This window comes from Poecilia reticulata, chromosome 3 (assembly GCF_904066995.2).
Source record: "Poecilia reticulata chromosome 3, P_reticulata-male-v2, whole genome shotgun sequence".
NCBI classification, from domain to species: Eukaryota; Metazoa; Chordata; class Actinopteri; order Cyprinodontiformes; family Poeciliidae; genus Poecilia; species Poecilia reticulata.
Genome location: NC_088832.1, coordinates 28,584,414 through 28,610,929, shown reverse-complemented (window position 1 = coordinate 28,610,929; position 26,516 = coordinate 28,584,414). Strand labels below are relative to the sequence as shown.

Here is a 26,516-nt window from a genome sequence, read left to right as displayed (position 1 = left end):
CACTACTCTTTATGGGGTCTGGCTCAGACCCAGCAACCAAATGCCAGTCACAGCCTGAAGGCGAATGGCAGGTTTTTGTAAGGCTTTGTCTTGTCACTTCTCACCAAGGAAAACACAAAGCAATGACACGAACCACAATTTCTTGGCCATTGCTTGTCATTGAGCTAATTGACAACTGAGGGTGTGTTTGGAGTCTGGGGGTGGCAAACACGTACATGTGGCAGAGGGCATATTCTTGATTGGCAGTGGCCATGTGGGAGAAAGTGCACTACTGTGTGGTTGGGTGAGAGAGCATTTCCATGTGTGTGTCTGGGTCTGTGTGCGGGATAATCCTGGAGAATCTCTCTCTTTGAAGGGGAACAGATGTAGATTTACATATGTGGAGGGTCCCAAGCCTGTGATGAGATTAGCTGGTTTGGATCCTTCTTTACAACAACTGAAAGGTGCATATTTAATAAATGCCTGAAGCTAGGCTGGAGTGTTCAGGGCTTGGCCCTCAGAGAGCCACAGGACAAAGGCAAACGAGGCCCATGGCAGGCTGGCCCATATGGGAACAGGGTTGCTTACAGATTGCAATGGCCTTTCATTGGGTGTGGGACAAGGCTTTAAGGGTTTATGTACAGAGAGGGGAGTACTTGGTGGCCCACTCCAACCTCCTCTCCACAACAAGAGCTAATAAAAGGATTTTGAGCTTGTAAGGTTTCGTGTCTTTCCGTCTTTACTTGCTTGCTACTTGTGTGTGTGAGAAAGAGATGTTTTTTTTTTGTGCAAGCATGTGTCTACAGAATGTAATTAAAAGCTATCATGTAAGTGTTTGTATAGAATATAATGCAGTCATGTAGCAGTACAGCCTACATATTCTCAAAACTAGAATTTAAAATGTAAATTTTGTAATGCAGAGATGCAATACACAATATAAAAACACTTGCCCTGGATATACAGTTTATGCAGCTGCAATCCACTCCACTGCGCACTATGTGCCGCTATGGTTCGTTTTGAACCCCAGAGGTTCTCTGAGAGGCATGCGGGAGAAATGCAACATTGTGATAAATCCAGTGATAAAAAGTTTTGGTGGCGTCATATAAAATACTGTTCTTAAGTTCCTAAATTAATCTCTGTCCAGTGTCGGCCTTGACCGACTGTCCTACTGTCACTTGAGCGAGATGATGTGACTTAAGTTTCAGAATAAAATACATGTTTTGTTTGTGTTTATGCACAGCCATATTGTGACAGCGTATATGTATAAGTATGTCCATATTTTCATTAACATAGCTAGGATTTCAAGAAAATAGTCTCGTTGCTGAATTATTTTGAAAATGTAGATGTTTTGTTTTGTTCAATTTGCTGTTTTTGAAGTGCTATCGTCATTGAATCCAAATTTATCCACCGTCTGGCAAAATAGTATTGGTTCTAACTTTGTAGGATGGCAGTGCAGAGGTGCACCATCTCTTACACTGCCAGAATCCTGCAGAAGCAGTGCAAGTGCTCATTTTGACTATAATGGATACGTACTTACTGCAGACTTTGTACTGTGGTGGAGCAGATCGGAGACGCAAAAAGTGTAAATTGGGGGAGTCACTAACATTACTACAACATCATCTTTTAAAAAGACAGAACTCCACATTTTTAAAAATCCACACAAAATGTAATGGTGCCCTTGCATAATGTGACAAACTTTTACAAAATGTGTTCAAAAACTTCAATTATTAATCAATTATTACACGATGCGGTTTTGAAACATTTTATTACATCTTGAACTCAGAATTTATTATTCTACATACTACGGCGTTACAGCACAATGTGGCATTACAGAGCAGGCTATTATTGATATTGGAGCCCCTGCTTTTTGCACAGCCACATTAAGTTCCTCAGGCCTTAAAAAAATCTACTTTTAGTCTACGCTGGGGTCCAACAGAAGCTTTATTCATGTTCAATTTGTTGAACTTGGTAGGGTTTTGGTTTATGGTGCCAAGACCCACCATAAGGACACAATAAAGTGTGTCCTTATTTAAGGATTATATGGTGATGCTGAAACCATCACATGAAATTTCACAATTTCAGCTTTTGATGCTAAAATTGTAAAATGTCATGTTGAGATGTTTAATTTATGGAAAAATGTCATGCTGTCAAAACTTATGTCAATTATTTTTGATTTGTGGTGTAATTGCTTTGTTAAAAATTTATAAAATTTAACGTCTAAAACAAAAGAATTCCAGAAGTGACTGAAAAATATGATAATTAATTCCCAGGTTAAAATAAAACAAAATGAGGTCAGACTTTTCTATGTTTGCAAGCGGCTCACACAAGAACTGCCAATCTGAGAACAGAGGCTTATTTTTTAAATTCTCATTCACAGGAAAAAAGTAATTTATATGAAATAAACAAGTTATTACCTCATGTTTTTTCTCCTCTGGTATCTCTAAATGGGCTCTGTAAGTAAGTGTTCAAAACAGAAATATCAAAATTTGGAGAAGTCACTTCTGTTCAATTTGAAGAATCTCACTGTGTTCTTTCACACAGTTCCTTCTCCTTTGTGAAAGTCGGGATGTTCACTACTACCTTTGCAGTCTCACTGCAATAAGGGGATGCGCATTTAAAAGACAAATTTGTGTGAACAATATTTTTTTTCTTTGCAATAAAACTGTCTTTATGTACAGCAATAGCCCATCAAATATTATAGATCAAGAAAATGCGTCATGCTCAATATATGGGAGCATAATGCATCATTGTCTTACTGTTTTAAGACATTCATAACTACAAAGGTTTTTCTCTGTCAAAAGGACTTTAGAGCAGTTTAAACTGCCATAAAAAACATTGTGTCAATTATGTTGTATGTTGCATGCTTCAGGTTGGTGTGTCTAAAATATTAATACCATTTGCAATTCGGCTATCACTAGATAGAGTGAAGTTCACATTTGACTACTACTGTAGAAGCTAATTGAAGAACATAAAGAGCAACCAGCCACAGCTGCTTTCATAGATTATGCACATTGATATTTAAGTGGAGAAGCTGTACTTCAGTGATTTCAGTGTAATGATTTTGTAAGTCATGGTTGTTCCAAAGTTTTCACAGAGAAATGCAAGTTAAGTTTTAATCCTGAAACAAAGTCACAAGTGTAGAACTCTTACTAACAAATAATAAGACATCTGTGAAACTTTACTTTATCTAGCCTCATTGTTATCTGTGCCTTTTTATCCTCATGTAGCTCTATTGATTTTTTTTCTTTCAATAAGAGCATAACAAAGATAAAACATATCCCAGAAATCCGAAGCCATGTTTTCAGACTATCCCAATGAGCTATTCCTTTTTCATTGGGGAAGTGGTGCTTCATTGTTTGAGATTGTGGAAGAAAGAAAAAAAAAAAAAAACCTTTCTTTCTTGAGAAGTCTATTATTTCTGTCTTTCTCTGTTACTCTCTCTAGGTTTATGCCTTCCAGTTTGTGAAGGGACTGTGTCCAGTCAGTGCAGTTTGATTGTTTCTCTCTCAGAGGAATAAGGGGAAGCAAGCCTTAGTAAAGAGATGAGAGAATATAAAAGACATAAAAAAGAAACTGGACTCTCCCTGTGGCACAGGCTTTCTTAAGCGCCCCAGCATAATTCAGATATTTCTGTAAATACAATGTGTTCTTCCCCCTAAAAAGCAGCCACCAAGGGTAATGTGTAACATCACATCCCATTTCTTACATCTCTGGCTTGTTTATCCTAAAATCTAATATATAAAGGAATTAGAAGACAAGTTGTTTTCTAAGCAGTCGCCCCTGTTCTTATTTTGTGGAGAAGACAGCCGACACACATATAAAGGGTTGGATTAGGGGTAGACAGATGGAGCCTTTGACTATGCAATAATCAAATGCAAGAATAAAGAAAAAATCTTAACGAAGGTAAAACTGAGGTTTTGAGAGAATTTGGGTGAATCACAGAGAGAATAAAAAGATAGATAATAATGATGGAAAGATTGAAGAAAGAGGAGGAGAAAGACGGAGTACATGGGAGGCCTTGATTTGAAAGGGGCATGGTTGGGGGGTGGCCTACCCACCATTCTCAGTGGATATGGCAGCCCTCTGTGGACCTTCTTACACAGACACCTCGGCTAATGAATCAGACCTGGTTTCTATCAGTCAGAAGAACTCCGTCTCAACGTCTCTGTGCTCTCCAGAACAAAGCACACCGCCATTAATATTTTAAAGTTCTTTTTTATCTCAGTGCTAACACCGCTGAAGACAATATTTGTTAGGGAGAGGGTGAAAGAGAAATATTAGGAAAGATGGTAAGGGAGAACGTGAACAGACAGGCAAAAAAGGTGGATAAAAAAAGGAAAATCTTTTTTCAGATTACTGCTTGTCTGGTGTAATTGTCCCCATTGGTAGAACAACCTTTTCCTGTGCCAGATCTTAAAAAAGTGAAATGAAAATCTTTGTTTTTAAACTTTTTTGCTACTTAAACTAAAATTCTAACATTTTCAGGATTTTTCTTTTTGTAATTCTCAACTGTGGGCATGACAAACACTTTTGCTTTTTTATTGTAGGGCATCCTGATGGCATAAAAACATTGAATATGCCCTTAATTTTCTTTTAGAATTTTTAGGCTGCTTGTGCAGGATATCATCATCATTACCTTCGTCAGGTTTAAGGAAGTATTTTAATTGACATCTTGAACTGCACAATTGTATGTAGCAAAGGCTAAAAAAAAGTGCTGAAACATCTGTTAAAAACAGTATAGTTGCCACTCGCTTTATTACTTTTTTTGGCATTGAATTAAACTTTTACCCAGTCACAACAGTCTCAGAGCTTATAAATGTCTGTCATTCTGTCAGCATTTCCTGTTTCTTGTACTTATTTAAGTGATGGTGGGTTCTTCAATGCTTATGTAACCAAGAGTTTTTAGTCAATCTTATAATTAGCAGTCTATCAACCAAACAGGGCAGCTTAAGAACTACTTCCTTTTTAACTTCCAAATAAGAGTCCCAAATATTAAGGCACTGACCATCCTTTCCAGGCTTAGACTATTAGCTTACTCTTACCCATTGTGATGTTTTGTATATCTCTAGGTCTCATCTAGTTCCATGCTTACAAATAATAGGCATGGAATAATATGATACTACTTTCTTTGGTAGCTCTCTCTGAGCTGGTGTGTAGAGGCAGGAATGTGTCAAGATATCCACCTGACATGTTTTTTTTTATTTTTTACTGTTATCACAAAAACTTGGATTCCTCCAAAGTGACTATCACATTGTTACAATTTCTGGTTTCATCTAGTACCAAAATATTGAAAAGGTAGTTATAAAAATGATTGGAATGGGAAAGCTACTTCTCCCACAACTTTTTCCACCGCATGAGTATCACAAACATGCACACAAAGACAGACAAAGTCAGCTATTACAATTCCCAACATGAATTCCACACATGATTGTAATTACTGGGCAACAATGGAGCCTGCCTTTCTCAGTTAGCTTGACAGGGAACGATCCACAAATACAATGAGAAGGCCTTCTTGAACACCCTGTCTCAGACACATAGATTAATTGCTTCTTTGTACACAGAAATGGAAGTAGTGCCTTCACCTGCCGATTCTGCCAGGGGCGCACGACCCAGGGGAAGTGTGGAAGAGAGGCAGAGCCCTGGTGTTTGTATGTTGTTTTTTTCCCCCCCTTTTTTTGTAGAAAGGGGTGAACATCAATAGGATTTGGTGGCCTGGTTCTGTGTATCGCATGGAGCCTGAGGTAGAATAGGTATACTAGGGATGATAGTAAGGGAGGGGTAAAAGGTGCCGCCAGAAGATCCCAGAGCAAGCAGCTGTGGGCATTCGGCTGTGAAAAGTCATTCAGAGAGAAAACGTCAGGCATCCTTTATTTATTTGTGCCTGAAATATTTATCTGTCACGTGGGCCGTTTTATAATGGGCCTGTCAGTCTCCCCTACCCACTCAAGGGTGCGGACATGTTGCCCAGAGCATCCACTGTGGATCTCCCGTGAATAATTGCTGGAATTTCACTTTTGGGAATGTTGCACTCTGACCCAGGAGCTTGTTGTTTTTCTGCATCAAGAGGAAGGTAGAACGGTTTTAAGTATTTACTTTGGCTTGGCTTTTTCATCCATCACAAGAGCACATATGCGAAAACACACACATGCACGCACCTTTTTGCGTCCTCTCTCACACACACTTAGTCAAGTTGGAAAATAAATAATTCATCCTTTTACTCTAAGATGAAAACCTAATCAAGCTGAAAATCCCCGTCTTGCAGCACCTCTGAGCCTCCTCTACTCCCAGTTAATGTGATGCTTACTGTTCTAATGTGCCTCTGCCTCAATACTCAAAGCGGAGGCCTCTACTAAAGCAGTGTGTGCTTGATTACATTCATGTGATCTTTAATCTGGTGTAATCACCTAAACAAAACTTTGCTTGCGTGTTTCACACTGATCCGTATTGCTAAGTGAACGCTAAGCGCCACATTCTTTCAAATTGTTTCATCACTGCTGTCTCTTCAGGGAGAGAGTTTGCAAATTTGAAACTCTGTCAAGTGGATAAAGAGACAAAACAAACGACAACGATACAATATGTTTTGTGGAGAGCTTGCAGTAGAGGGGGACTTTGAAGAACTGGTTAGGCAAGACTGCCTTAAAGCAAAACACATCTGCTCACACAAAATCAGATTAGCTAGTGCAGACCATCTCCTGGTTCTTTAGACATGCATCAGTCTGGTGGGTTGGGGTGACTTGTTGGAACTTTTCTGTCTTTTTGGGTTCATCTGAATTTTTGCACCAGAAAATTTATGTTGGTGTCGTCAGCATGAACAGGTGGTGCACAGTGAAATTATGTCTGTCTTCATACAGACCTTTTTTTCAGCATCTTAAGGCAATACAGAACTTCTCTGGTATATGAACACATATGTTCTACATACATACAATTTGGAAAATACGCACAAAGCATTCTTACAGATACATATGCACACAGGAGCACACTGAATTGCATTGCCTGTAGTCTCAGCATGCATAATTAAGGTGTACCTTGTTTGGAGAAAGTGCATGTTGCCTCTCAGTGTGCACACCACATCCCAAGAAAGATGCTTTGAATAATGAAAAGTGTCACCTATGCAAAATGCAGGAGATGAGCATGCCTGCCCGTGAATGTGCTTTGTGTATGATTTCAGGTTCAGTTGTGTGTGTGTGCGTGTGTGTGTGCATGTGTGTGTGTGTGTGTGCGCGTTTAGTTGTGTTATTGTATGATGCATATCTGAAAGTGTGCGCTCGTTTGTGTGTGCACACTTCTACCAACTGAAACTTTTGAGAAGATGTGTATTTCTTTGAAAATTCAGAAGGACGGCTCTGTCATTTACCGCTGCACTGCTAGGACACTGAACCATATGTGAATATACAGAGCTGACAGCTGAGGCCCAGAGTTCCCTTGCTTAACCTCCCATAACCTTGTCCCCAACCCCCTCATCATCCATTCTATACTCCCCACCTCTTCTTCTGACTGATGGCTCTTATTGGCCTGTGAGGCAAAGATGGGGATCAGGATGTTCTTAGGGGGGCATGTTTTCATCAGTCCTTCTGCTGATGACAAGCTCTGGGTGGCACAGGGTCGAGTTGGCAGAAAGCAATTCCACACGTTATGACTTTGCCTTTCTGTTCGAACTTACTTCAAGTTGAGTTGCAGTCAAATTTCAGCATTGTGACAAGCTTCATTTGAAAGTCAAAAAGCATCTTAATTCTGGATGTTTGCAGTAGTCAATGCTATAAATTGAATAGAGAATGACATTTTTTTTTCTTCCTGTGAAGTGCATTAACTGTACTCTAAAAGCATGTTACTGGGACTGCCTGAGCTAATTCTGTGCAACACATCCTATGTTCAACCATGTAATGTGGTTATTCTGATGTTCTCTTGTTAAAGCTTGATTAATTATTTAATAGTATTGGGTTATTTTTTTCTCCTGATTTATGTCAAAGTTGGATATAAAATATTGACTTGACTGGAACAGACTGGATCAAGACAAAAATCTAATACATTGAATTTCTTCCACAACTCAAAGTTTCTAAGTCTAGACATTACTTTGAATCTCACTGACAATGTGATAGAAATTGTGAGTGTTGACATCTTATGAGGTTTCATTGTATGAACACAACTTCTTACTTTTATATTAATTTTTGTATGCTATTAATTTTTCAAACAATGATTTTAGATTCTAGACAGGTTTATGTTGAGTTGAGTATTTTTCTTTTTTTATTTGGTCGCCATCAAAGCCATTCCTTAATAAAATCCACATGGTAGTCCATCGTGAGTTGCTAGAAGACACTTGAACTGTTACACCATGAGAAACAAAGTTTTCTGGTCTGATGAGACAAAGATTGAACTCTTTGGTTTCAATGCCAGACATCAGGTTTGAAGGAAACCAGGCATGGCTTATCACCAGGCCAATGCCATCTCTACAGTGAAGCATGGTGATGATAACATCATGCTATGGGGATGTTTTGCAAAGTAATCACTAGAGATGTGCCGATCAGGTTTTTTCCTGCCGATTCCGATTCCGATCACCCATGAGGGCCGATCACCGATACCGATCACATAATTATTATTCTTTAAATCATAAGCACTACCGGTTACATTATGTGAAAAAAGGAACCATGAATTCACCTTAGTCAAAAACTTGTTTTTAAAAACTTTTTCCAAGAAAAAAAACAAAATGGGCATTGCGCAAATTGTACTGCTATAGGTAATACTATCTTTAACAGACTGAAAACATATGAAGGCTCTGAAGAGGCTAAATAATGCAAAAAGTCAAAATAAAACCTCTCAACATTGCCAAAAAATTCAAGTATAAAACTTAACATTCAAAGGCAAATACAGGTTCCATTACAATAAACAATTTTGAGTTAATGAATGAAAACTTCCTGATAGCATGGTGGCTAGCTGATTACTGCTAGTTCTGATTGGTTGTTTCTGACTGAGCGTAGTAATTATGCAGAACAGGGACGAGATCGATTATTTTTTCAGAGATTATTTGTCTCATGTTAGGACAGCAAAAGTTTTAATACGCATGTAAAATTTATTTTTTAGGTTAGATGCTGCAGCTTCAAACAGAGGTTCAGTGTGAGAGTCACTACCAGGTGGAGCAGAAGCGCCGCTCTGTCTGTGAAATATTACTACCTGTAGCGCGTAGCAGAGGTTCAACAGCGAGAGCAGAACCAGCATCTTACATTGCAGCTCGAAGACTTAAATCATTTTGCGGGCTATTTGTTTAGCTTTCTGACCATCAGCAACCCAAAGTAATGGTCAAGAACTCAAAGGATTGACTTGAGAACCTTTCATCCTGGAATGGCCAAGCCAGAGTCCAGACTTCCATTCAACCTGATGGAGTTTGAGAAGGACTGTAAAGAATAATGGGTGAAACTGAAGATGGGTGTGCTAAGCTTGTCACATCCTATTGTCAAAGACTCGAGGTTGTCATTGCTGCTCAGGTAGCTTAACAAAGTATTAATCAAAGGTAGTGAATACTTAGTAAATGTTTTTTTTGTTTCCTATTAAATCTGCAAAAATCTTGAAATATGCTATATTTAGAAATTAAAATAATCACAAATCAAAATGAAAATTGTTTTAATTTTACTAAGTGTACATTAATAATCAGTTTTTCCAACGATAACTAAATAAAACTTTGATCCTTTAAATAATTACATGGCAGTGCAATTATGTTTTCTTGTGGTCAAATGAGACGGATAAAACAAGATACTGACAAAAAAGATTTTGTACATTTTTTCACTGTAATGTCTTACCAGAACAAAAGCAGTTTCCACATTATGTTGTGCTCCTCCTTTCTCAAAAACTACCATAAAACCCCACCTTACAGCCATGGACAAGACATAATATCTAATTAAGTTTCCAAGGTGCATTTTCATTAGTTAATCACTTAAGTGCTTCGAGGATAACCTGATATCCAAAGGTCTGGTCCCAGTAGCCCAAAATGTCAAAATGCAATTATATGCATGATTAGCCTGACCTGTTTCTATAGCACCCTCCCTTCTTGCTTCTCGCTGCTGGAGAAGCTGACAACTGCTGGCATGTTTATTTTGATGAGATTAGGTGTGGAGGAGGCTCCGACTGTGTGCAGCAGGCATGGCACCCCCATCTGGTCACTGGCAGAACTAACAACAATCAGCGGTAGCAAGAGAAGGGAGGGGTGAAGTGCTTTGAGGGAGAAAGAGAATGAGCGAGTGGAGGGATGAGGTGGTTAAAGTGGGTAAAATAATCTTTCAATCTCCGCTTAGCCTTAGGAGGAGCGGTGGAAAAACGTAGTAACAAATGGAAAATAAATAAATAGAAATAAAACAATTTCTGCCTCTTAACGGATAATATGATGGCAAATTATTAATCAAATCATCTTGATCCGAGAGGTGGAGTGCTCTACTTTGTGTTGCTTCACAGAACAGCAATCCTCCCTAATCTGATTGTGTAGAGATGAGGCAGCTTTAGCCTTGCCATTGTGCTACACTGATTAAAAGGGGCAGGAGACACAGTACTTTGGTCATGGAGAAAAGCACAGACACTGAAAAAGTACACATTGATACAGTTACAATAAGAATGCATCTGATGATAAATATAAAACATGGATGCAGTTAGATAAACATTCACACTGTAATTATTGTGAAAATGTAAGCAGCTGCTTTCTGAAAGTAAATTCCAAAATCATGCTAGATGTTGTATCAGAATTTGTAGATTTCATATACAATTATTAAAAATGTTGATCCATTGTCTATATACACTTACTCTTGCAGGTTTGCGGCAGGGTTGCTTTGTGTCTCCAGTGGTCATCGTGCGAGAGGCGGGATACACCCTGGACAGGTCGCCCATCTCTTAAATACACAGTTGTGTTAAGTATTTGGAAATTTACTGCTTAATAATGTAACAATATAACAAAATGAAATATTTTCTCATATTTTAATAAGTTTAATGTGGGTCATTTTAGGTTGGAGTCTATAATCAGTAATATTTTCTAGGCAATTTATAATACAATAAAGTAGCAAAGTTACCTTCAGTTATAAAAATGCTCTATAAATCAAACATAACTTAAAAGGGATTTGACTTTGGAATTTTTTGATGCCTTGAAATTGACCTCTGTCTCTTTAAGAAGTTTATACTCTTTCCAACACTGCGTCTTCAGCATGTCATCACAGCAATGCCTTTAAATTATACCATTTAAAGGCCGCCGTTCTGAGGAGCTTTGGACTCTTCCCCATCTAATGGGGAAGAGTCTCATGGGGAAGAGTTTCTAGTACATAGAAATAGTACATTTCTATGTAAATAGTACAGTTGATTTTTTTCACGCAATACTGCTGCATTTACTTCCACATGGCTGTTGTATCCTTGGCATCCTCACTGACCAGCTTGCTTTAACTTTTTTTTTTTTTTTTATCAATTCCAGAGACATGCAATTTTGGTAATGTCACTGTTGCTACATATTTTCTTCACTTCTTGATGACTTTGTTTCATTGTACGTCCAATGTCTTTTTAATTGTTTTGCACTTTCCCTGTGAGTGATAGAGGGATCTCATCATCAATAGCTAATGTTTTGGAAGCCAACTGTGTACTGTAGCATTTGCTATTGGATCTGAATTGTCAAGAAAATGGGGTTACCCAGAGGCTCGTTCAGTTATGGTAGATTTGTACTGAATATGGTGGATACTTATGAACATTGTTGCAAACTTAGATATGAAAGGCTAAGCATCTATATGCAAACACATCATTTTAACTTTTTTATTTTGATATTTCAACACAGTTGTCCAAGTTATAGGTGGCAACAAAGGTAAAAAAAAAAAAGATCGAAAATGATCTCCGTATTAAATTTGAACATCTGTATTTCATAAAGCTCCTATGAAGCTGGCCTGCTCAACCTAATTAGGTGTGGATCTGAGTTTGGAGTTAATAGATTTGAAAAGGAATATCTGAGGAAGCCTCTATTTTGACAAAGGCAGTAGGGTTGGGTTGCATGGTGCCCATGTGTCTCTGGAGAGAGGCGTCAGGTCCCAGGGTAGCCCATTAGAGTGCACACCCACCCCGACCCCCACCTCCAACTACACAGCTCCCCATATCGAGAGAGACCACAGAAGCCAGACCCAAAGCAGAATATTCATGTTGCACAACCGCGTGCATGCAATACTTTGGTTGGCTTAAGATAACAGTGAAATGTACACGAGCCTGTACACACACACACACGCACGCACGCATGCACGCACGCACGCACGCACGCACGCACGCACACACACACACACACACACACACACACATGCAACCCATCCCCTTACATGGCCGATGATGCATATGCACACACAGTCATGAAAAAGGTAGTGGATACATGATGCATGTTTGAAATTAGGAAAATAAGAGAACGAGCTTAATCATTTTAATTGTAAAAAAAAATCCAGTGAATTTTATTGCATCATGTATTTGAATAAAAAGTTCTGGGAATGTTGAAATGAGGAGGAAATCATTTGGATTTGTCTTCAGAATAAGTTCAGGCTGGCAGGGTTGGAGTACAAAATCAGAATGTGAAGGCTTTGTAAACATTATGAAAAAGTCTTTTTCATTAAAAATACTTTCTGAAGTAGCTTAATATTTACAGTTCAACAACTCAGACAAGAAAAATATATATAAATTCACATATGACCTTAGTCATTCTCACTGTGGTGTAGACCACCTGGAATAGCAATTTAGTTAATGCTGAGAACCATTTATTTAGCTCCCCCACCTGTTAGCTTAAGAGCAGTTTTGCTGCCACTCAACTCTCAAAAAGGCGAGTTACTTCAGTAAGTAAAGTACATACTTTACTTACTGAAGTAAGTACATACTTTATTTCATGTACTTACTGAAAGGTGCCCTGCAATAAAGTAGATTGTTATAATTGTAAGAGTGAATCATTAAAAAAATACTTTGAATCACAGTTATGGGTTGTTTCGTCTACTAAAAACCAAACCCTCATCTAATTTAGCTTTAAAACATCTCAAACAAAACAAGTTGGTACAAAATATCTTTCGGGATTACATCTGGTCTACATGACGAACTTCATTGATTACAAAAACACCCTCTTTCCATTCTAGGTATTGTCTTCTCTACGTCAGACATACTGTATTTCCCTCCCAAACACAAACAGACACAGGCACACGCACACCCCCACACGCACGCATACACACGCACACACACGCACACACACGCACACACCACCAGAGCATGTGTTGACTGATGTTTGCTCAGAGACTGCTGCGAATGCCAGAAGTTGGAGGTGCTCTGGGCTGTGATGCTTTGAGTGTGACCTCATGTTCCATTCTGTTTCTGTGCTGCTGTGCCTCGGCTCTTCGTCCTCCCGGGCTGACTCTTCTCTGTAGCTCCAACAACTGCGGTGGGACACCGAACATCTGTAAGCCACAGCTCCACTGACTCTGGTGCCGCTCTGCACTGGGCACATTCCCTCTGTGCAACTGCCACTTCTGTCTATGTGTTTTTCTTGCCGGGCATAAGAGATTGCCTGCAGCACACTTTGATGCTGGTTATGCCCAGTACAACTTGTCCATAGCATGTGCATATGTGCGCAGTGTCACCACAACAGGGACGTCTTGTGTGTCCCGTCACGGAGAGAGTAAACAAATTAACAATCTGGTATGCCAACTACGGAGAAAGAAGGGAATTTGAGCCTATTGGGATGGTGATGTACATTTGAAGTACACAAGCACAAATTCTTAGAAAATGCTAGGCAAGAAAAAAAAGTGTCAATAAAATATTGTCTACCATTAGCAAGACATATGTTGTGCTATTAGGAAAAAGACAAATCTTTTGAGAAAAAATAGAAAATAAGACTGTTTGCTATAATCTGGTTGAATGTATACATGTTTAAAGTCATACTTTAAAGTATTCAGTGCTGTTTAGCAGGGTTCATTCATCCAGTGTCACCTTATCTCCGCACATTGATACCTGCTTACATATTTCAGCTTGCAACAGTTCCCTAAATGCAACAGATGTGCAGCATGTACACTCTTTATGTACACTGTGAGAGGGTCAGCTGTCCACTAAACTCGCGGACCTCCATTTTTGACCATGTGACTTTAATGTCCTTACATTGGTTCATTATCATCAGGGCAGACTTTCTCTAATGGACTGGATTACACTATTGCTTCTCAGTCATGTGACTCAACAGATCTTTTTGTTTTGTCGTGAAAAATCTTTGTAGAGAATACAACAGAAAAAAAATGTTTTATTAAACACCTCATGTTTATTGACTTCTCTTTCATGTTAGTTCTTTTGTTCTACCTTTGTAGTGGCAAAAGATCTTTGTGCATCATCATTTGTGAGCGATCTGAGATGTCAGAGGTGTCCTTTTGATGTGGAGTGCAAACCTCATGTGAGGCACCACCTGTGCAGCTCCTACTGTGTGCCTGTGGATGTTTTAGTACTCTTACATATGTGTAACTAAGTGGGCATAGTTTAGAAAACGCGTGTGTAAATAGTTAGATATGTGTGTAACCAACTGCTTTATAAACAGAATTTGGAAAAAATGGGTGTTGAAACAATTTTTTGATTGTTTTTCGTAGAGATGTGCTGATCAGGTTTTTTCCTGCCGATTCCGATCACGGCCTATCACCGATACCGATCACATAATTATTATGTTTTTAATCATAAGCGCTACCAGTTACATTATGTGGAAAAAGAAACCATGAATTCACCTTAATTTAGACAAAAACTTGTTTTAAATAAGTTTTTCCAAGAAAAAAAACAAAACGGGCATTGTGGAAATTGTACTGCTATCGGTAATACTATCTTTAACAGATTGAAAACACATAAAGGCTCTGAAGAAGCTAAATAATGGAAAGAGTCAAAATAAAACCTCTCAACATTGCCAAAAAATTCAAGTATAAAACTTAACATTCAGAGGCAAATACAGGTTCCATTACAATAAACAATCCAGAGTTACTGAATGAAACTTCCTGATAGCATGGCGGCTAGCTGATTACTGCTAGTTCTGATTGGCTGTTTCTGACTGAGCGGAGTAATTATGCAGAGCAAGGAGGAGGTCAATTATTTTTTTAGAGATTATCTGTCTCATGTTAGGACAGCAAAAGTTTTAATACGTATGTAAAATTAATTTTTTTAAGTTAGATGCTGCAGCTTTAAGCAGAGGTTCAGTGTGAGAGTCACTACCAGGTGGAGCAGAAGCGGCGCTCCGTCTGTGAAATATTACTACCTGTAGCCGTAGCAGAGGTTCAACAGCGAGCAGAACCAGCGTCTCACATCGCAGCTCGAAGACTTAAATTATTTTGCGGGTTATTTATTTAGCTTTCTGACCGTCATGCTAATCCGGGTGAGTGTAGCTGTGTGTTGCTTTACCTGCTATCTGATCATATGTCTTTTTTTTTTAACTGCAGTGAGCCTCGATGTAGCCAAACTCCGTCAAGTATGGCATTGTTTTTATGCCATATTAGATTCGTCTTGTTAATGCATTTTGACGAACTTCATCCCCGACCCCAAGGTAATTTTCCGCTGCAACATGCAAACGTCCCCATTCACTCAGCTCGTTATAGTTCCACACGACATCGCTTAGGATTTGTTGCTGCGTGCTTGCGCAGTGTGAAGGAAAGAGGAGACCAGCTGCACAGGCAGGCTGCGAATGTGATCGGTTTATGTGATCGGCAACAAGAGACCGTGATCGGCAATCACCGATCATACACTTTTTCACGGAAATTGGCTGATTATGATTGGTGGCCGATCGATCGGCACACCTCTAGTTTTTCGTTGAGTGGCAGTGGTACAACAGCTCTGTAATTCCTTTTCAGCAGTTTTTGTCATTGCCTTTGATCTTTGTTATACCACTTACAACTATAAGTTACATTCTGTTCCTGACACATTAACACACAAACAAACCTCTCTTTAGTTTTTTTCCCCTGAAACTTAATGTTGTTGCCTACCATGACATCATTTGTCAATAACGGAGAGAAAATTGAATCAATGTACACACAGATTTGCATGACCATGTCAGCCGAGCTCACAAATTACCTACAAGTCAAAGAGCTGATCTTTAAGAGGTTTGGGTATATTAAAAACTGATGCAAACTCGGTAGCACAGAAGATTTGGTAAGCAAAATGAAGCATATGGGTTTATTTTCTTTTCATATGACAATTAATATTGGCTTTAAATACAATGGTACATAGAAAAAGATATTTAGCATTTGGTTTTTTTAACAAAGCTCTGGCACAGCTAGTCTACAATACTTTGTGCACTCAGAGGATAGCTCAAAAGTAAAACGTAGTCTAAATAAAATAAAACATTAGCTGCAAGCACAGTTTTGTGCTTCAAAACTATTCAGTTGTAATCACTGTGACTAATGTTGCCAAACATTTCTATTTTAATAACTAGCTATACAATTCATAGATTCATTTGGCTATTTTTAATGCATTCTTAAGAATTTATTATAGTTTTTAATGTTAACACATATTCAGGTCAAGCTTTTATCTTCGTAGAAGGACATCTAAAAGAGAAAATCAATGCCTGTCATCTAATTTCTTTTCATTAGTTTAGGAAATTTCCAATTCATAAGATTACTCATATATTTATAAGATGTTGATGGCTCTATGTTTTGTCTTGTGCAAACAAGGCCCACAAATAGGGTCTGCCATAACATTTGAAATGAGGCTGGTTTGTTTGTTTTCAACATCTACAAACGATCTTTTAAACATGGCACAAGTAAAACTTCTCTTAAGTCAATCCAGGAAACAACCCAAATGGGAAGACTTGTGAACTTTATCTTTAGTGCTGCTAATGAACAGCGTATGGGGGGAAACCAACATGCTTTATTCCTTCAAATCTCTCTGGCGTAAACTGTTTGATATAAGATGTATGTCAAGACCCGTTGTGAATTGGTTCAGTACAGAGGGAGAAACTAGGAAAGAAGTGGCTGATGAAGCTTGTCTCAAACTCCCATATTCTATCCGGAGTGCATTTTTTGGGACTCGATAAGGGGATGAACGGCCAGTGTACAATAATCCATCTCTTAAACTTCCACTGGAAAGCTATCAACACGCATACTGTGCAATACAAGATTTCAAAATTTGCCTTTACATTATGTTTTTAGGAAATTTCATTTCCACTGTTGTTGCAGAAAAATGTCGAATCTTAGTTTTTGCTGATTTAAGAATTACAGTTTCAGGTAATGTTCTTGTATAGTTCAGCAAATTTTATGTATTATGTTTGTGATGATGGAGTACAAAAGGCTTTTCCTGACGGACCTCCAAAACAACTGGTGGCATTTTGATTTTTCCATCTCAGGAATATTGCTAAGATGACTTCTGTTGTCTTGCTCTGAACTGTAAGTGGTTATTCATGCATTCATTTATTCATGTCTGACTTTCTGAAATTCACTTTTCACCTGTCTTAGCAAAACTTTCGTGAATCGCTTACAGGTGGTTCCAAATGCTTGAGACTAAGTTCTATAAACAACCTAATCAGCCCTCAACCTTTCCAGCTTCAATGGCTGCCCATTCATTTTGGAGTTCACTTTAAGATTTACACAGGAAAGCGCCAGCATGTGTCATTGATCCTTTAAATCCTCAAACCCCCAGAAGGTCTCTGAGGGCCAGTGAGCAAAGTCTCCAGGTTATGCTGCATAACAAAGACTAAGGAGACAGAGCATTTGCTGGAACTCTCTGCCACTGAGCCTTACAACTGTGGACTCAGTAATATCTTTCAAAAAGCTGCTTAAAATTCATATTTTTAAACTGACCATTAGGTAATGGTCCTGTGCATCTGGAGTTTCTTTTTCCTGCTTTAGGTGTTGTACTTCTGACCTTACCAATAGTACACCTACTTCTCTTACCTTTTCAATTATTAATTCTTTGAATTTTGAGGATTTATTTTTATTGTTTTTATTTTTTCATTTTGTTTTTAACATTTCATGTACACCTCTGCTTTATGTATTTTATGCTATACTGGGAAGCACTTTGGGATATTTTTCCATCTGTGAAAAGGGATATAATTAATAAAACATACTTGTTTGCTTACTTTTTCACTTACCATATTGACAGCCCTGGGAAACAGACATTCAAAGAATGACTAAAATAGAAATATATACCAACTTTAGTAACTAAAGTAAAACAAAAGATTCATTAACATATATTTATCATTTTAAAGTTTAATTATCTTTACAACTCATGCTAAACTGTATGTCACCTATCTGCTATTTTTCCTCTAGGTTTGATTGCAGCAGCTTGCACTTGAAAAAATGTTCTGCAATACTTAAAAAATGCAAGAAAACGGAGTTTTCGACTGTTAATCAGCCTGAGCCATCCTCTCTGATTCCACCTCTTCTACCCGAGAGAAAAGGTCCTGCTGATTAGAACAGGCCTCTCACTGAGTGCCATCCATCATCATCTAACCTCCTGCTCCTCCCTTCTGATTACTCTGTTTCTGTATTACACACACTCCCACATTAGCACATCCACAAGTAGCACAAACAGGCGTATGCACGCACACAATATCCGAGCAGTCCTTATTGATTGAATCAGAATTAATTGACTATGAGGTAATCATTGGCTGAAAACAAGGCTGTATGTCAGAGGAGTTGACATTTAGTCGACACGGTAGAGAAGGATGGAAAGTGCGTGTGTGTATCTGACTGTACGTGTGCGTGTGTGTGAGGCCAGTGCCGATGGTGTGCGAAGCATTACACAGTCACTGTCGACTCCACTGTCAGGGAGAGGGTCTGAGTGAGACCCGTTTGGTTGTAAAATCAAGCTGACAGCTTTGTTAACAAGTCCGAACAGATGAGGGGGATTATTTTATTCCATGGCACGAGGATGGTGCTCAGCAGACACCCCTCACATAGCGATGGATTTGTCGGCTTCCAGTGATTTTTCATAAATTTGCCTGTTACAGAGGACGAGGCAGTCCTTACTGTCATCATTAGAATTGAAAGCTCTCTTTAAATAGAGACTGAATCCAAGAGGATTACACCCGTCTTCTTATAATAAAGCAACATATAGCTAAATTAAAATATAATTAACTGTAATTTAGCTTAATAATTTAGTTGTCATCATGACTGATAAATAAAATCCTTGGCGACGCCTTGTTTTTTTGTTTTTTGGCAAATCTTATCCTGTCCATGAAATTATTTTATGGTAGCAAACTGAATGCACAAGACATTTCTGAAGAAGAATTTTGTATATAAAAAAAACATGCAAAAGAAAAAGGAAGCAGATCACAATTGTAAAATGCAAAGGAATGCTCAAATGTATTCTTGCCATTAAAAAAATTACTGGCACACAAAGCCTTGTAATGAATAATCTGGTGTGTTTCGATATATTACATCTAGTATTAATATTTTTAACACATCTAAAGAAAGATAAAATTATCTTCTAACTTCTAAGTTAATTATTCTGATCAGAAAAAAAGGAGTTATATGGTTTTGCAACAATATACTGTAAGTTCAAATGTTAATACATCGGCTTACAGGTCAGAATATTCGATTAGTTTGATTTCTGCTTACAGTGGTGAATATAGTTAAGCCATTGTACTACTTCAAGATTTTTTCATTATTACAATTTTTTTATTGTTCCTTTCTGAGCTTCAAATTGAATGAACAAGGGACAAGGGGACTGTTTCTTTACTGTGCTGAATGTTAAACAGTCAGACCCTTGAGTGCTTAACATTACAGATTAAAACTTCTTTTTAATTCAACTTCTTTGCCCTTTTACATTTGTATTTTTTTATTTTTACTTATTTGCTTGTTTGTACAGTGAATTTCAATAACTCAGAAAAGCTAAGTTAATTTATTTCAGTAACTCAATTTAAAAAGTGAATTTGTTCTTCGTTCAGTGTCAAAAGTAAAACAAGAAACTTAGAAATAGTAAAAAACAACAGGTGCATAATTTCTAGTCCTGTTTATTGCTCCTCTAGTTAAAACAGCAGTAATAACATTTATTATAATTTTGTCATAATACTAAATAATCATGGAATCTCGGGTCAAGAAGGACATTTAAAAAAAGTATTTTCAATTATGCATCGGCAGAGATCTCTTTGCATCTGTGTTTGACATTTCTCTTCATAGCAGAACATGCTTGTATTATGTGTGGAGAATATGCTAACACAATGCGGTACCAAGCTAATCATGTTACTGTCAATTATTCAGTGGTGTCTTAGGTTTGCAAGCTCACAGACACAGGAAAATTAGTCTTTTTACTTGGTGTGTCTTTAAGGCTTGCTTACAGGAACGACAGAAGATGTTATAGACATCAATATTTCATAGTTAATTATATAGGAAATGCCAGTGCCTTTAATATAAATGTGAGGGGGCTGTTTAACCAGCTAGTGTAGTGGTGGGTATTCAGAAGCTTTATGCTTTATTTTTATCTTGACACGTTGTGATGAGATTATGGTAAAGGATTTAATGGGTAAAGTAGAAATATGGATAGTTAAGCTAGGCCTCATGTCTTCCTAAAATGTGAATGTTTACATACATATAGAGAAGATAATTCATGCAATCATTGCACTTGCAAATTTTCTGTCAATTTTGATCAAATCGTTTTGAGTCAGACTAAGTTGAGCTACCAAGGTTTCATGAGCTTATAATTTTTTATGAATATTGTTGCTTTCTTCAAAACAGAGAAGTGAAAATTGTCTGAGATTCATACTGAATTAGCATGTCAAAGGGTGTCGTTTCAAAGTACTGATTTTATTCTTCCAGGTTAGAACAGCTGATTAGGGAATACATTCTTGGGTTTTTCTCTACTACAAATTATGACTAGACCTTGAATTAGACTAGAACTGCATCTCGCAAGCCCTGCGACAGACTGGCGACCTGTCCAGGGTGACCCCGCTTCTCGCCCGGAACGTCAGCTGGAGATGGGCACCAGCAACCCTCCCGACCCCACTGAGGGACAAGGGTGAAAGAAAATGGATGGATGGATGGATGGATGCATCTCGCAAAAAAACAATAGTGCTTTGTTTTTCAAGCCTTTTTTGTTATTTGCCATGATGATTTGTACATAGCCACCTTGATCAGCACCTGATGACATCATGATGGGGTGACTTCTCTGAGCTATCCAATACTGATTCAGAATCTGTTTATTATACTGAGGAGCACAAAGAACTGAGAAAAGGTCCATTTAAATTCTTACTGTGTGACCAGCCTGGTTAATATTGAGTTTTAATGTTTACATGTTATTTAGTTTTTTTAAAATAATCTAATCTTGAAGTCCCAGTAGTTTAGTTTAGTTTAGGTTTTTTTTGCCGTCATGCACCTGTGGTGCAAAAAAAAAAAAAAAACTAAACTAAACTCGTCCAATAAGATTACTTTTTACTCTCTCTGGTTATAATTCCAGATGCAGAACAGACTCTGATATTCTGAAGGCAGTTCCAGTGGCATACCATTGAATATACTGATGGTGACCTTCCTGCCTGTTCAGCAGATCTTTGTTCAGCTATTTCCCATTGGCAGTGTCTGAGTAGTGGGGGTCTGCGTCTGCTGAGGTCCAGATTCTCAGAGAAAGTTGAGACAACAGTCTGAATTTGGACCAAAGTAAGGGCTTATGAAATGTAATATTTTGATCAATTAGATTTCAGCTAATGATTCGCTTTTAGGCAGTGTGAATATATTTATTTTGTTCACTTTTAGTTTTGGGTGTCTAATTAATCATTTAAATACAGAATAAGAGAGAAATTAATTCTTGATTCCATTAGAAAAAATTGTTCCCATGCAAGTTTTAAAAAAAAAGAAATCCATAATTTATTCTTAAAATGTGTAAACGTTTTTAGTTTTTCTAAAGTATATAGTTAATTTTTAAGCAATAAAACCTAACTTAAAACCCAACTATAACCTACTATCACTATATACTATGTACTATGGCCTTACCATTACACTGATTAACATATTTTGATGACTGATGCATTTTCTTTCATGTGACTGTAAAGACATAAACCTAATTTAGACTAGAGTTAAGTGTACATTGTGTCTGCAGCCACGTTTAGATTTGAAATTTGTTAAAGTCTGTCATTTTCTGCAGTTTTAATACAGTAACCTCCCCACACCCCAAATCCAACATGACCCCCAGGGGTAAATGTGAATATTTAGAGGAGGGTAATGCTAGTTTAGTCTCGCTTTTGGGACTAATCACCTAATGAGGGCATTAGGGTACTGTTAGGGTCACGCTGACTTGTGTTTGAGTGTGTCTTGTAAGTATATGGTGCAGGTGATGTCCCTTGACAAAGCGGGACCCTGGGGAGGAGCAGAGGAGGAGACTCAAAGCCCCTTGGCTTGCCTAGCTTGGACTGTGATGGATACCTTGCCCCAGGGAGAATGGCGACAAGAGCACTTAACCGTAAACAGACAAAGACAAACACAAATGCTCCTCAGACAGAGAAAAGATCCAAGCCCCAGACACAGAACAGATATAGCACACACCCAGGTGGAAATGAGATGTTTAGCTTGATGATGCATGACATCTGTAATGCATTCTAATTCTCCCCACCGGAGCACTCGTCTTTAAGAATGATTGATGATGTTGTTTCATTGTCTCAGTAAACACAAGTTAATAAATGAAGGCTGTGTCTGATCACCCACAAAATGCAGTTTTGTTCAAAAAAATTGAAATCATCATGTGGAACCTAACTTGTTTCTTATTTTCCCATTTTTTTCGTCTGTGAAGTGTATGGAGGTGTTTGTTTTTATAGTCTCCCTTAATAAATAGGACTTTTGTGTTTTTACCAGGTAGTTGACCAGTAAAACGTTTTTAACTTTTCATTAAATGGAGCAGAGTAGTGATTTCAATTTCATCAGACCATGCTTTGCACATCCCATTATTACACATGAGAGGAGCAAAGCTCTGCCATAATAATTTAACTTTAATACAATTGTGTTGCTTTTAACTTAGCAAGTTAATCACCCATGGAACCAGCTTGGCAGTTTATTTGGGCTGATGGTGGTAATGTAGCTCAACATATTTTCTACATAAAATATGTTGAGCTATATATCAACATATTTTATGTTGATATATAGCTCAACATTGTTCAATATCCATTTGAACAATGGATATTGTTCAAATATGTGAATGCATCTCAAATCAGGCACATTGTGGTGCTGCAGACATTTAGATAAAATAGTCCATAGAAAGTACTATTTGTATTTGTTTATTTACAGATCTTCATTAGTCTCTACCATAGTAGAGACTATTCTTCCTTGGATTCATACCAACTATTACAATTCAATAATACGTTTTACAGACATCAAATTATATTTTTATTTTTGTTTTTACCTTTCCAAGGAAAGGTAAAGACAATGGAAAGAAGTGAGGTGTAGGTTATCTGTCTTGCACATATTTCTCTTTTAACACTTGTCATTTTTCCTTTTTTCTGTGAACACAACAGGTGAAGCTGAATGCAGAAAAGGATATTGAGTGATCTGATATAAAATCGCAAAGCACATAGCATAATTCACATTTCATTATGTTAAAGTTTTTGTAAACTGAAATAAAAACTTAATAAAGATACAAATTTGCTTATATTGTAGTGGACTAATTATATATTAGTAGCTCATAAGTTTACATTTCAGCTAGTTCAGCTGATTTGTTGTTACTAGGTGGTACAGACGCCTCCCTCTTTTTCTTGTCACTCAACTGTATCTCTAGAAATAAAGATCTTACTATGCCCAGTATTTTTTTCATAAAGGGATCACTGGAGGTCATCCTCCTTTCCATGATTACACCTTGAGATCCTGTCCATTGTCATCACATTGTGTGATCCTGTTCCAACATGCAATGGGAACAGGCTTGACTTGGTGCCGAGGATGTGCCGTAATGAACATCATGTTCTCAAAAAGACAGGAAAAACTGACTGTGAGAAAATAACTGAAAAAGGCACAGTTTATTAGGTTTGGGGCTGTGTTTATGGGATTTCATTTTATCATTCATCCAGAGAACCTTTTGTTAGGTCAGAGACTGATGTTGTATAAGAAAACCTAGTTTTGTTCTTTCCGCTGTAAGTTTTCCCAAAGGTGCTCCATTGAAGGCTTCAGTATTTTATGCTTTCTCCTACATATGTTGTTTTTTAGCTACTTAAGTGTCCAAATGGGTTGAAGCCAGAAATCTGTGCCTTCCAGAAAAGTTTTTCCACATCAAACTTGCTCAGTCATGCCTTTATGGACTTTGATTTATGCAATGGTGTACTTGGATGTTTGAACAATGGTCACTTCAAAATCATTACCTTCATCATCCTTAAGCCAACTTGTAACTAATTTGACATTACAGTTTTGAGGTCATTGTTAATTTGAAAGACCCATTTCCACAGGATTATGTTTTGAGATATTTCCTCATTATTTTCACATAATTTTCTTTCCACATGATTACATTTATTTCGGTGCCACCCTCATATTTCACAGTTGTCACAGTGTTCTAATGCATACCGGGTTCCCCTTTTTCTCCAAATGTAATATTGGTCATTATAACCAAACCCTCAGTTTTAGTTTCACCAGAACACATTTCTCCAAAATGTAAGGTCCTTATCCCAGAGGAAATTTGCAGCAGTACACAATTCTCATTCTGATATGTTCCTGGCTTTCTTTCTATTTTTTTTTTTTTGGATTATGTAAAAGAAGGAAGTAGTTTGTTTGAAGTGAGCCTTAATACATAACTCTACAAGATTTCTGAAGCTATTTTTATCTTAGTTTAAAAATAATTACATATTATTTTTCTCTCCTTATTCTGCCAATTTGCAAATGTAAATAATTATTATAAACCTTTCTGTTTTCTCTGACTTTATGTGACCCAGTCAGGAAAAAAAAAGTTTATCATTTTATACACTGGATGCAAATATTTTATACAAAACAACAGAAACAAATTGGTGTTTTTCTGTGTGCATTGTATTGAGTACCTAACCTCTAAGTGTTTGAAATAAATTGCATCTATAAATTTGAATCAATATTCAACGACAATGGCCAGTTTGTGAAAATGTTAAAACATACTTATTGAACTAACTATGCTTTTAATGTTAAAAAGTTTGAACTTCCTCAGTTAAACTAAACTAAAATTAAACTGCTCATTACCGTTTGCCCAGGGTAATAAGCCCTCTCAGAGCTGTGCCATGAGTACTTTCATGCAGTAACTCCTAACGTTTTCAGAAAAGGAAAGAAAACAGCCATTCCAAGTGATTACAGAAAAAAGAACAGCTAGTTGACGTAATGTAGAAAACTGGCATAGTTGGGGGGGAAAAAAAGAATATCTTGCCAATCACTGGGACATTCTGTGCTACAAGGTTTACAAACTAACAAATTAAAGGAATTGAGAATGACAATGTGACTACATATGCTTGCCTTTAGTGTCAGTTTCTTGGCCCAGAGCCCAAAATGAAGAAACCAAGGCAAATGTATGACATGAAAGTTCAGGTTTCATAGAACAGTAGGTAGCTTATTAAACTCCCTTTGATCCCGCTGTCTTTGATATCTGCACTCTCATAAAGAATTCACTTTCAGTAGTAAATATATGTAGTTCAGAGAGACATCATGACACACACGCACACACCCCTTATACCCTTACAGTCTCTTTAAATTATACAAAACAACCTAGCAAACTATGCAGGTCAAAAGATTTGGAGGAAAGAAGTGATCTGATTTAGTTCTCGACTTAGTTACATTTGAGATTTGGGAGATTTTCTCTCAGGAAGGCAACTTAAGTTTTAAGAAAAGTTCATATTTCACTTTGAGGATTTTGTTCTATACTTACTGACTTGCAAATATTAAACAGTTTTACAATTTGCAGTTCTTAAAATGCCTATAAATCTATTTGTAGCAATATGTTGCACTGTTTTACAAATGCACAAGTTTATGATTCATCACACACAAATCGGATAGTAAGGTGATAGAAACTTGGCATGTGCACTTCAGCAATCAGTGTTGTGGGTTTGTGAAAATGAGCTAACAAATGTGGTTGTGTTTAGCTGGCCTGAAAACCTTGTGCCTGTGACCCCATACCCGAGTTGCCATGGCATCTCTCTGTTTGTAATTATCCCAGTTTTGTGGGGGGAAATAATGAGCAGCATCTATCAGAGTCGTGCCATCCCATTGTGTCCTGTCCCGGGCTTTAGCATGACCTGGCAATGCCATCCCTGCTGAGCCCCCTTTGCCCAGGGTCCAGACATGTTTGTTTGCTTTGCCCAAAGGATGACACAGTGCAGAGGAGACGGAAAGGTCATAGCCAACCCTGGCCTGACCTCTCACCCCTCCTTCTGCTTAATGCCAGGGCACTGGGACTGTGATGACTAAAAAACACACATTTGTTCCCGGGTAGATGAGCACAAACACACACACACGCACTCTCACGCACGCACGCACGCACGCACACACGCACACACACACACACACATTGTTTTAGACGTGCAAACGGAAGAAAAGAAACCTATTTACCCAATGCTGCAATCCTGTCTGTTTCTTGCATCGCTGCTTTTTTCAGCTCTTTGATGGATATAGGTGTTCTAGTTGACATTTGTTTTTTATGTCTTGAGA

General features: G+C 37.8%; 1 protein-coding gene across 5 annotated transcripts in view; it reads left to right on the top strand.

Moving 5' to 3' along the window:
• The window catches only part of LOC103462665 (uncharacterized), a 127,441-nt gene that overhangs the window by 25,393 nt on the left and 75,532 nt on the right, over positions 1–26,516 (top strand). For 4 of the 5 annotated variants that reach the window (XR_014086980.1, XR_014086984.1, XR_014086981.1 and 1 more), the window contains exon 3: positions 10,767–10,833. The exons of the other annotated variant lie outside the window; for it this stretch is intronic. Coding sequence is in view for 1 of the 4 variants with exons in the window: in XM_081605406.1 (XP_081461532.1) it covers positions 10,767–10,833 (67 nt within the window). In the remaining 3 variants the exon portion in view is untranslated. The remainder of the gene's footprint in view (positions 1–10,766; positions 10,834–26,516) is intronic. 5 annotated transcript variants of the gene reach the window in all.